General features: G+C 36.6%; 2 protein-coding genes across 3 annotated transcripts in view; both read left to right on the top strand.

Annotated features, from left to right (window-relative positions):
* The window catches only part of LOC131303306 (double-stranded RNA-binding protein 4-like), a 92,317-nt gene that overhangs the window by 5,436 nt on the left and 73,748 nt on the right, over positions 1–13,133 (top strand). The window lies entirely within an intron of this gene.
* Positions 8,529–12,464, top strand: LOC131303308 (protein C2-DOMAIN ABA-RELATED 4-like). 2 transcript variants are annotated; one of them, XM_058330112.1, is made up of 3 exons: positions 8,529–8,837; positions 11,113–11,208; positions 11,957–12,464. In XM_058330112.1, exons 1-3 carry the CDS (start codon positions 8,727–8,729, stop codon positions 12,245–12,247), a joined length of 498 nt encoding a protein of 165 aa, XP_058186095.1. In that variant the 5' UTR covers positions 8,529–8,726; the 3' UTR covers positions 12,248–12,464. The 2 variants fall into 2 exon arrangements, with proteins under 2 accessions (XP_058186095.1, XP_058186096.1); XM_058330113.1 differs by lacking the exon at positions 11,113–11,208.

The raw sequence follows: 13,133 nt of genomic DNA on the forward strand, positions 1-13,133 counted from the left end.
TCTTTCTTTCTATCAACGACGTTCTTTCTATAGGAAATAGAGAAGTTGATGCCTTTACATAGGGCTGTAAATGAGCGGACTAGCTCGCGAGTTCGGCTCGGTTCGGCTCGGTAAGGGTTCGTTCGGCTCGGTTCGAAGGATAAACGAGCCGAGCTCGAGCTCGATTTTTCGGCTCGTTTGATAAACGAGCCGAGCTTGAACCTAGCAGGGCTCGGCTGGAACAGGTTCGCCTCGGCTCGAAATATATAGGTTCGGCTCGGCTCGGCCCGAACATGCCAATATATTGGTTCGCGAACAGGTTTGTCTCTGCTCGAAATATATAGGTTCTACTCGGCTCGGCTCGAATATGCCAATATTCGGTTCGACTCGGCTCGTTTAGCCAATTTTTTAAATATCAAGGCCAAAAAGTTGATGAATTTGAGCTCGAATTCGAGCCGAGCCGGCTCGTTTATTCCAGACCGAATACTAACGAGCCGAGCTCGAGTTTTGTACATGTTTGTCGAGCCGAGCTCGAGTCAGACGAATTCTGATTGAGCCAAGCTCAAACATGCCGATATTTGGTTCGATTCGGCTCGTTTACACCCCTACTTTACATCAACGGTTCAGTCAATCATAAGATTAAACAAAGGATAAACAAATATGGTACATCTCGCCTGTCATAACAAAATAAAAAACTTAGGTATATCCCCTATGAGGTGTGGAAGAGTAAGAATTTCATCTTACTTATAAAAGTTAATTTCTGACATTCTGCATAAACAAAATGGCCGTTAGAGACTGTCGCTTAGAATATTACTATATATGAATCAACAAAACATCCGAGTCAGTGCCGGCTTTGAGCTAAGCTAAACGAGGCCACCAACTTAAGTCCCTGAAGTTTGGCTCAAAATTAGGGCCGCAAATAGAAATAGAAAGGTATGTAATATATATTCAATATAGCAATTATATAACAAATAACCTAGCTAGTCCAATAGAAAAACTCAGTTTTGCTAATATTCAATAAATACATGGTTCAAGTCCTAGGGGTCTCTCTTTTCTTTATGAGAATATTTTTTTTCCCTCACAATTTCGTTTTCGGTCCCGAAAATCTAAGAGCTGGCCCCGCATCCGACTAATACCTAATTACACGAACATGTCAAGGATCATACGAAGTGAGACCCAATATGGATTAAACAAAAACTCTACGACATACATATTTTTCTCCTGAGGAGAACGTCAAAGGAAGGAGGACGAGAAAAAAAGGAGGACAAAATACACTATGAAGAAACAAGAAGCCAGCTCCTCGTCTATAGCTTTGGCCGCGAGCTCTGAGAGTTCTTCACCACTCAGCGGTCCTTCGATTTCCATAAAAAAAAAAAGAAAAAAAGAAAAAAACGTAAGAGCCTAGCCAATTCATGATCACTTTGATTGGTTTCCCTCGTTTTTCGTTCGACAGCATCACCTGTCCGTCCCACACACAAGCATCCAAATATCCTTAACCCGGGGCTATCTGTCTTCCGGCATGCTTTAACTACCTTGAGGGCATCCTTCAAAAATAGTACTACTATTTGACCATTCATCTTCAAAGCGCCCAAAATTCTACCACATAAAGTTATAGGTTGGGGTATCACAGTCAGCCACCAAATCTATTATACAAATCGCGACGGTATGGTGACCCCATATTTTTCTTACATAAATCTTGACCATTTGATTTATCACATATTTTTATGCATAAATCTCCACCATTCATTCAACCCTTGACATTGGATGACTTAGATTTATTTCATCCATCGGTTGAGAGTGATTTTTTTAGTTTGAATGCTGAGTCACTTAATTTACGGGAATGTTGACATATTTGATTGGGTGAATATAATGAATATACAATGACAAATAAGGGAATGTTGACATATACGGGAAGCTTGATTTTTAATGACAGATTTGATTGGCTTGATTTTTGGTAATTAGTTTGAATGTTGAGTCACTTAATTTACGGGACTATTGACAGATTTGATTGGGTGAATATATTGACAAATACATAATGACAGATTGGCTTGATTTTTATGGGAAGCTTGATTTATATTTTTGTAATGGGATGGATTGGTATTGATTGACGTTTTTTCTCATCTTCCGTTTTTATTCTCTCTCTCTCTCTCTCCCCCTAAACGTTCTCTTTCCTGTCTTCCTGACCCTCTCGCTCTCCCTCCGGTTCTCTCTCCATAGTTTTGGCTCTTCGTTCTTTCTTCTTCTTCTTCTTTTTTTTTTTTCCAATTTTTTGTTCTTTCTCCATGTTGTTTAGATTAGTTCTGGGTTCTAATTGGGAGTTGGAGTCAATCGAAAAATTCATCCAAAAACCATTTTGCACGGGCATTGGATTGGGTTACTCATATTTTTAAAGTGAAATGCATGACAAATTGATGAAATGAGGTCGAGAGTATTTCAGTATTTCGTACTCTCTTAGATACTAAGCTTGCCTGACAGAGTATCTTCTATTAGTTTTTTCCAATTGTTGGTTCAGTCATTATATGATTACCGATTGAAATTTTCTTTTGCTAATAGAATTTCTGATTGTTGATTATGGACTAATAGATTTTTTCAGTCATACCAAGACTTGATTTTTTTTATTGGTATTCTACATCAACTTTAATCCGGCATGAGGAGCACACAGTTGTATGATCCAGCAAGTGAAAACAATAGTTAGTTTTTTATTCAGCAAGTTTCTACCAGTTGTATGATTCTTATTTTATTATATCTTCTCCGGAAAAGTTTCATTTAAATTCAGACCGTTGAAAACACTCTTGGACGGCTGTGATTTGCGCTACACGTCTTGTAGTGCACTACATGGTTTCCGGATCCAAATGGGTATTGTTTCTAACATTGCTCTTAGCAAATAGCCAAATAGGAGGCAAATTCTCTTTAGGGTGTGTTGCACTAACTAAAATAAGTTGTGTTGTGAGAGCATATAACATGTCTCGTAAAGAGAGAAAAAATACTTATTAAGGCCCTTCTACTAGGGTGTGTTGCACTTACTTTACTTTTTCGAACAATCTACTACTTGGTATGCACAATAAAAATTCAAGCCAGGTGAAATTGACTTATGGTGTTTGGCTCGATAAAAACTCGTTTGAAATTAGCTCGTCTCACAAACAATCTAAATTTAAATATATTTTTCAAATTCATTAAATTTTCAACATAAAAATAGAATAATTTAGTGTTTGGATTGTGTAATAACTCCCCTAACTTATCAGTCTCACCAATAAAAGTCATTTAAAACTAGAAGGACCAAAGTGACACAATAACCAAACTGACAGCTAAGGGTCGCAGTTGTGGTTGCCCCATTCCATTAATTGATCCGGCGAGAGCCAATGGTGGACTGACTCTCGAGCCAACCAAAGGAGGCAACACCACCCGAAGATTTTCCAAGCGCGTGTACTAGAAGTCTAGAACAACCCGGACTCCCCCGTCAACTCTTGACTCTTTCCTTTCCCATAAACAAATTATTATTATTTTTTTTTAGCGAAAGATCTTTCTTTTTATGTTAAAACAAAAAGATTTTAATTACAATAACAAGAAAATACAAAAAACAAAACGAAAAACAAAAATATTTTAAACAAGGACGGGTTTGATAAATTAACAGAATTTTTTTAACTTATATATTTTAGCTTCCCCGACAAATTATTTTCAGATCTATTAATATTCTCATGAAATCTAAGATAATGGAGTAGAAGATTAGATGAATTCGGCAAAAAAAAAAAAAATCACGAAAGAAGACTTTTACCACAAAAGAAAAGAGACTTTATCCGTATAGTCTTTTTCTGAGTATGTCTTTGAAAAAACATGAAATTTTTTGAATAAAACATTTAAAATATTGGTCACCTGAATAACTCAACTTGCACAATAACTAATTATTGGAAATTAAAAATTAAAAACAAGAAATACTTTGACTCCAATGCTTTTGGTTTAACGATAAGCCTCAACCAAGACACTATTGCTAATTGACAAACACCACTTAACAGTAGAAGATTCCTTATATTATTGCTCCGATATGAGGAGGCAAGATTCTCTGTGCATGTTGAAAATCTCTGTGTTTTTGTGTTGAAAGGTTTTTCAACTGTTGGATTTAAAACATAAAAAAAATCGCACAATCCAACGGCCGGAAAATCTTTTGACATAGAGGTACAGGAGTTTTCAAAATAGAGTAGATCGATCGAACCTGATATGAGTGGGTTGACATCCTGATTAACTAACAGAAGAAGATTCCTTAAATTATTGCACCAAAAATCAAAATTAGTGAACAAGTCATTATTAATTACCATAACCTGATTAACCGAATACCCAACATGGTTGACTCAATCCACCAATCAAGTCTTCTAGAGAATGTCAAAACAAAAACGGGTTTAGCTCTTCTTGGTCTCAATCTTGGCCAACAAGGATAAATTTTTTCCACTCGTCCGTTTTGGAAAGAAAACATATTTGAAAACTATTAGTTTGATTGATTAAAAGGAAAATAATTTTGGTATTCTAATTTTTTATAATAGCATTTCAAAACTTGTTTTTTACTATGCCTTGTTATGTATAATCTTTACACTAATGGACAAGTTTTGGAGTGCTATCATAAAAAAACCCAGAGTGTCCAAATCATTTTTCTAAATCAATTCCATCAAATTTTGACACATTAAAAACCTTAAAACAAACTGTTGAAATTTTAAGATTACTTCTGTTGGCTGTTTTTTATATAGAACAAAAAACACGATTTGACCATGCACCTATCAATGGCTAATTAAATTGGTTTTTGACACAGAGCACTGACAAAAAAAATAAGAATTTGATTGGAAAAAAGGAACTACGCGATTGGAGTAATTATTGAACGCTCTCGTAGTATTATGCGTCTTGGTAAGTACTACAAGATCTCGAGCATCGGGATCCATGATTATAGACCCAACTCTATCACATTAGTATGGAACATTTAATTTCTTTTCCAAATGAAATCTCCTAGTCGATGAACGAGTGGAAAGTACTTTCATTCTCGTGGAATAAGAAGCTTTCGTTCCTCAATGCACGTATGAATTTTTTCGGAGCTATTAGGTCGGGATCCACTTTATCGGGAAGATGAGTCGAAGCAATAACAAAAATATTTCTACTTTATCAATCCCTGGAGATCAGATGCTTCGATAATATACTGAGAGATAAGAAGGGATCTGGGGGTGCTGTAGTGCACTCCCGTGTAGTACATGTGTAGGGCGACACATAGCCATCGATCTCATCAATCAACGGTTCAGATCAAAAATCAATTATGACCAGTAAACCGGTCATAATTAAAAATCATATCTCAAACTATTCATTGTCAATATCGATGACCCGTGTATACACTACAAGGTGCCTTGCAGAGCTTTACACTACAGGATTTTCCAATCCAATCCCTTGCACAGTATCTTGATCAAAAAATTATCCCAACACACTTGGCGAGTTTACCCCTTTGTCTTTAATATCAAAACTGCTACCGACATAGATTTTTTAAAACAGACAACGCGTACATATGGACTTTGGACCCTTTTTGGGTCCTGCAAAAATGATCGGAGCCGCTCATTTTATTCAAAACATCTTGTTTAAGATCCCCATCAAAAAATCAGCTCATTTGGATATTGGTAAGGGGGTTTACGAAACACTCAACTTTGCTTCAAAAAACAGGCTATTTTCTGAAGCAAAGTTTGGTGTTTCGTAAACCCCTTTACCGATATCCAAATGAGCTGATTTTTTACGGTGACCTTAAACAAGATGTTTTGAACAAAATAAGCGGCTCCGATCATCTTTGTGGGATCCAAAACGAGTCCAAAGTTCATCTGTACACGCTGTCTGTTTGCGAAAATCTGTGCGTGTAGCATTGTTACTTTAATATAACCCAATGAAAGTATATTGATGTGTCACCCACGAAATTTCTTACTACGTCATTCGTTGGAAGTATAAGGTGAAAATGGGGACTTCATATCTGATTGGAAAATTCTGTAGTGCAATTGTGCAAGGCTCTGCAAGACACCCTGTAGTTATGATCGGTTTACTGGTCATAATTGATTTTTGATTTGATCCGTTGATTGATTAGATCGACGGCTGTGTCGCCCTACACATGTACTATAAGGGGTGCACTACAACACCCCTGATTCTATTTATTTTCTTCTTATTCAAAACTCAACCCAATTACCATAAAACATACTATAAAATATAAAAATAAAAGGCAATACTTGTCAATCAAGCCTAAACTAAAGAAATTTAAAAAAATTACCTAATCGAAAAGAGATTAGCAAAACAGGAAGTTGTATATTACAAATAGAGAAAACTAAAGAAACCGACGGGGGAGACCGATCGGCGTATTGACGGCATCAGAGCCCACTCCGTACTTCGTACAAATGATCCGAACCATTCAATGATTTCAAAATAAAAAACCGAATGGGCCAGAAAAAAAATTATCTCCATCCAATATGTGTCGGTTTCGTAGCACCTTCCATTACAAATTACCATATACAAAAGACATGTCCTAGACCTGATAATTACCTAGAGAGAATTACAGAAACTACTACAACCTATACTTCTTGTTGACCAACTAAATATTAAAAGAAAACTAAATAAACTAAATTAGGAAATTAAATACTCTAGAGTACCTATTTCTCAAAGAAAGCTGTTAATGCCACGGGTGTTTTGTTCCTGCCACGGACATTAATTAGACAGAATTGTAAAAAAGGCTCAATTGCCCTCCCAAGCAAGCAAAATTGTTTTGGTTTCTCTTCTCATTTAGCTTTTCAAAAATGTCTCTTGGTGACTTTCCGCGTACAGTCTACAAATCCTCTTCTATCATTTTTGTTTCCATTCCTAATCCTTTTTTTTTTTTTTTTCCTGATCTTATTCCTAATCTAATTTGATACTCCCACTATCACAAGACCCAACCAAAACGAAAATGCTATCGGTACCGAATCTTGGGGTACCGAAAATGTACAATCGCATGTGGGGCCTACTTTTTGGTCCCACACGAATAATTCAAACCGTTCATTAATTTGAAAAATAAATTTTTGAGTGGCTCCTGCAAAAAATCAGCTCAATTGGATTTCCAATAGTGGTTGATCTAATCTTTCAATTTATCATTCAGAGTTTACAATTCTAAATGACAACTTGAAGTTTGGATCAACCACTTATGCATATTCAATTGAGCAGATTTTTTTGAAAGGCCACTTGAAAAATTATTTTAATTAATGAATGGTTGGGATTATTTGTGTGTGATCCAAAATTGACCCGCAAACCATTGTACATTTTCAATACTCCAAACTTCGGTACCAATAGTAGGACTCCGAACAAAATCTTTCTTCTATAAAACCAAGTTGATACGATTAAAAAAAAAAAACAACTGAATTACCAATAACTTCTCAAAACTTTAACTTATAATGATTTCTTCATTTTTAACTCCTCCCATGCTACTAGACTAGGCACTAAAAGGATTGAACACTAATTAATGCAGTAAAAGGTGTATAATTTTGATTGCTGAGAGGGCAATTGAGCCTTTTTATCATTCACAATGTAATTAATGTACGTGGCACAAACAAATTGCCCCGCAATACTCCCTAACAAAATAAGTAAAATCAAAATATTACATACACTAGTATATTTCTTAAAACATGCATGCCCTGGTAAATTTTATATTTTATGGTTAAAAGTTTAAAAGATGCCCCAATAAATTTTTTTGTTTTGTTTTTCGGTTAAAACTTAAAAGGATGTCCCAATAATCACTTCGAGAGAAACTTTTGTATATACCGGAGATAAGAGGGATGGTGGTGTCTCCTTCCAGTCCGTTTTCAAATTTTCAGCTATTATTTGAACATATTTTGATGATCAGCTCTGTTCATTTGTTAGAGCTTGGCGAGAACAATAATTTTGTCAAAAATCATATTCATCAGATTTTATTAGATATATGATCAGTATACGTGAAAATTAAAAAAAATAAAAACTGGATCCAAAAACACACTGAATCATAACCCAATTTTTGTTTTTCTTCAATTTTTACGTGTGCCAATCATGTATCTACTGAAATCCGATGAACTTGCTGTTTGACGAGATTATTGTCCTTGCTAAGTTCTACAAATTAAACGGAGCTGATTATCAAATTGTCTTTGGAAAATGGCTGAAAAATTGAAAACGGACTGAAGGGGACACCACCACCCCTCCTATCCCCTAATATAAACAAAAGTTTCTCTCATTTCCATGAGACCACATGTTTCATTCCTACAAAAGTTAAATATTTAAAATCCCAAAATTAATTAAAATGTGCGCAAACAGGTTCGGACATCAAATTATAAAAAAACATCTCCAATAATCAGTCCCATGCATGAGGGCGCATACGGTGGGATTGAGTCCAAATCAGCGCCTGATTCTCTTCAAATTTAAATAGTATTTAATTGTGTCCGGATTAAACAATAGTAATGTTGAAAGTTGACTTTGACAGTGACCATCAAATACGACTCTAAGCTTTGAAAGGGCCACTATAAAAAGAGACCAAAACCCATTGGAGTTTAAGCAGCCCATCGGAATTTCAGACCACCATTCTCTCTCTCTCTCTCTCTCTCTCTCTCTCTCTCTCCTCCGAAAGAACCAAACCAATTTTCCCCAACAATCAATCAACCAACCCAACTTAGTCAATTTTTCTCTTCGTTTGGGACTTTTGATTTGTTCTTTGACGAATCAAAATTTGTGGAAGCAAAACACAGGACTTGGAAATGGAAAACCTTTTGGGTCTACTAAGGATTCACATTCAGAAAGGAGTAAATCTTGCCGTTAGAGATGTCAGGAGCAGCGATCCTTACGTTGTTGTCCGGATGGGCAGACAGGTAACCTCTCTCTCTCTCTCTCTCGATTTTTTTTGTTGAACTTGATCTTGTTCTGTTTTGGCTAGTTATAATGATAAGCTTGAGGTGGGTTTGTGTTTGGGTAGTGAAGTTTTTGGTGACTTGTTGAGGACTGTGGTGAAGTTTCCACTTTCCGGTGCTTGAAACCGAGAAGATTTCATCAATTTCTCACTCTTGGGAGCTGATCACCCATTTTCCAATTGAAACCCTTTTCATGCTTGGGAATATCCTCTTTATTCACTTGGGTTCTCAAAACCTTTTTATGATCTCTCCACTTTTCTTTTTCTTTTTTGATCGGCACTATCTCCACTTATTACCCAAAAATCTTTCTTAAAACTTTTATAGAGTGCCAAACAACCCCTAAAAGAATCACGTTAAACTGTAAGATAACAATCTCAGCGAGCATCCCTTGGGTTCAAAGACGAACCAACTGGGTCTAGCTCAGTTGAACATGACTCTTGTATGTATCTCACCAAGAGATGCAATAGTTCGAATATCCCAACTTGCGTGCGTGTGGGTGATCTTTCCTAGAGGGGTTTTTCCTTTATTTCTTTGTTTTTTGTTGGGCTTAGTTATCTTGTGGGCTCTCAATCTACTATCCCGAATTTGTATTTCGTACTTTATGCATGGTGTAAATGATCTCTTTTATCAATTGAAAAAAAGAGAGGTTCAAAGATGAAAACTACTCGCTACATATGCACCCCCTTTTTTGGTATCCTTTCGGGGGAAGGGAATCACTAGTCGTTTGATTGTCTATTGGTATTGTTTTCTTCTTTAACCGAGTGTTTGGGTCCGCTTTCGTATATCGACTATTAATGAGATATTTTTATTAACGATCGAACAAATTTCAAGTGACTCCAATTTTTTTATTTTTTTACTTTTGCTATCATTGAGAGTCGCATCTGCAAATTTCAAGTGACTCCAATTTTTTTATTTTTTTACTTTTGCTATCATTGAGAGTCGCATCTGCAGACTCAGGGTGAGAAATCCATGTTCCCACTCAACTATTCTTATTTGTTTGAGACAAGACCAAGGGGAATAGTTTTTTTTTTTGTGCCAATACGGTACTAATACGGTATACACATTAGTGGAGGATTAGCAAAAAATTAATGAGTTAAAAATCAAGGGTACAACTAAATGAGCAAATTTGGTAAATTTGGTGACTAGGAGGCTATATGTGTTTCTGGTGGGACTTGGGTCGGCTCATTTGGTCGGAATTGGGGTTGGTGCTGTGCAGTGGTGTGCGCAGTACTGTGCTACGCACCTCCAAGCCATTGGATCGTGCATCCAATAGCTCAGATGCAATCAACGATCGAGAGCTGTTCATTGTCGAGATAAGATCCAAGCCGTCAGAGGCACGATCCAATGGCTCGGAGGAGCGCAGCGTGATGCTGCGCACGCCTCTACAAAACACCATTTCCATTCCTATTTGGTTATTGTCATGGGTCGTTTGTCTTTATTATTCATAAAAGATATATATGCTAGTAAATAGCAACAAGTGGATGGCCTGTTTGGGAGTTGACGTTTATGGTTTAATAAAAAATGATACTGAAGACAAATGGGCTACAACTCTTTTTTCCTTTTTGTTCAGCGGGCAGCAGTGTCCAAGCCAGTGTACCGTTTACGAATACCTTGATTATTTTTCTCTCCAGTTCGGTCAAAGATAGGTCATCCGTACCTGAACTAGGAGATTCACAAGAAATTTTTCTCCTATGACTTGGCCCCAGAAAGTTGCCAAATTTTGAATTCACAATATCTGCGTTTACTTGCCTAAGCTATTCCTTGGGGCTAAGAGCATCTCCAATGGGAGATGTTAAACATGACGTAGACAGTGCAACGGTAACTTTTGGCATCAATTCACCTTTCAATCCAGATGCCTTCTATTAGACCAAATCTTACGTGGCATTTGACATGGATGAAGGGGGGAGGAAGCATGCCAACTTTGACTACCTACCTCTTGCTTGCCAAATTTTAAAAATGACTGTTTGGATCTTGACATTAAGGGTTGGAGAGAGATAGCTTGATGTCAAATAAATAGAATTTAGCATAAGGGTTGGAAAGGAAGGTTTTGATGTTAAATTAGAGAAGCCAAAATGTCACATCAGCTTTCAAAAAAAATTGACATTCCCAATTTGAAGTCAAGGGTTGGAGATGCTCTAACTCTTTGGTCTTTTTGGTTGTCATGGATAACTACTACTAATACCTAAAGTCTCTACAACGGACAGTTTTTAATGCCGTTTTGTTCTGTTTGAAGCAGAAACTGAAGACTCGTGTAGTGAAGAGGAATATCAATCCTGAGTGGAATGAGGATTTGACACTTTCTATTGCAGACCCAAATCTCCCAATCAAAGTTGTAAGTTTGTGACTCTTATGTGATAGTAATTATTAGACATGAACAATAGCATCGACTATTATACCGCAACTTGTGACGAGATTAATAATACCGCAGCTCTCATGGTAAATATATACGTCTCACAATTGGTTAGTAGGATTATAGATCCAATAGGCGTTAACCCTGCCTAAAAGATTTGAACCCAAATACTCGTTCCGTTCTTAAATTTTGGTACATCTTTGCAGTTTTAGGTAACCCCAATTAGTTGTCCATTTTGACTAGCCTAAGTAGAAAAAGGTTTTTTTTGCCATTCCTTCCAATTTCTAATTGCAATAATGGAGGGAAAGTTGTATTTGACTTCAAATTTACCACCACATAGTAAAAGGGTAAGTTTGAAAATTCATTTATTTTGAAGAGTAATGATGAAGTTCTTTGAAAATGTTTTGAGTTCGCAAAAATGTTGAGAAGCGATTATTTCAGTTCTTTATACAAGAATTGGTTATTACTTTTGAGATTAAACAAGATTTGGTCAATTCTATGAACTACTAAAGTTCATTTTTTAATCTATCGACGATGTCCAATCAAGTTGTTTTTGTGTGGATAATTTATTCTGTGGGCCCTATAAGATGAACTTCCACAATGACGGTGGCGGATATCCCGCGGTTTCCACCACTGACGGAAAGAATTTAATCTCATTACCTATGATGTTTTTCCCTGCTTGCTCCGAAGATTCTAAATTTCTAATGGTTTTCTGTATTTGTGCTTGCAGTCAGTGTTCGACAAGGATACATTCAGCGCTGACGACAAAATGGGAGATGCAGAATTCGACATCAAACACTTCCTGGAAGCGGTAAAAATGCGGCTGGAAGGAGTCCCCAACAACACTATACTCACAACAGTGAAACCCACCCGCGACAACTGCCTATCCGAAGAGAGCTGCATTGTCTGGGCGGACGGGAAAGTCGTCCAGGACATGATTCTTAGACTGCGAAACGTCGAGCTTGGGGAGGTGGAATTGCAGTTGCAGTGGGTCGACATTCCCGGTTCCCGCGGAATTTGAACGCAATAGATACACGAACTGTGTGTTGTGTTTCTACCGATGTTGTTAGCTCCCTACTTAACATGATGGCACCAGATTAGTTTCTCAAGTAGTTAAGTTGAAAAAATTAGTTTGCTTGTTATGTTGTATTTTCTGTGTTCTGTATCTGTGTAAATCTAATGAGTAGCAAGTGAACCGACTGGGGAATTTCTGTGTAATTTATTTTATTTTTTTTAAACATCTCGCGGTATTTTGTTGAGGGAAAGACTTATAATACACAGTTCTTATTCGGATGTGTATCATATGCACCCTCTAAAATGTTATGAATTATAGAGAAAATGTTACGAATCGTATTGCTAAAAAGTTACGAATCATATAAAGGTTACGAAATGCACTAAAATGTTATGAATCATAATGAAAATGTTACGAATCGTACTGCTGAAAAGTTATGAATTTTAGAACAAAAGTTACGAAACACGCTAAAATGTTATAAATGAATCATAAAACAGGTGTATATGGTACACTATTTTTAAGGGGTGTGTATTATAGATTTCCCCTTTTGTTGAAAATAATTTTAATGCATTAGGGTTTTGTCCATCCAAAATGTTAGGACAGATGACGCTCAGAACATGAAAATGTCTATGAAAGGAGACGCACTGTGAATCTGGACCGTTTGTTTCCTTTCATGGGCATTTTCATGTTCTGAGTGTCATGCATTGTACTACTCCTCTTTGTCCGTCAACACCATGAGTGAATAAATGGGATTCACATTTTAGAAGACGTTTGAACTAAACTAATTAACTTTTGAAACAATGAGTATTCTTTTGAAGGATCTGAAATTTTTGCTTAGGATTTGAGATTTTTGTTTAGTTTTTTGGGATTCGAGGACCCTGTAGTGATTAAAGTC

The sequence above is a fragment of the Rhododendron vialii genome, chromosome 10a (genome assembly GCF_030253575.1).
Source record: "Rhododendron vialii isolate Sample 1 chromosome 10a, ASM3025357v1".
NCBI lineage: Eukaryota > Viridiplantae > Streptophyta > Magnoliopsida > Ericales > Ericaceae > Rhododendron > Rhododendron vialii.

Coding starts and splice junctions, on each gene's coding strand:
- LOC131303308 (XM_058330112.1), top strand. CDS start 8,727: ATGGAAAACCTTTTGGGTCTACTAAGGATTCACATTCAGAAAGGAGTA. Junction 8,838..11,112: donor TTGTCCGGATGGGCAGACAG/GTAACCTCTCTC, acceptor TGTTTGAAGCAG/AAACTGAAGACTCGTGTAGT. Junction 11,209..11,956: donor CAAATCTCCCAATCAAAGTT/GTAAGTTTGTGA, acceptor TTGTGCTTGCAG/TCAGTGTTCGACAAGGATAC.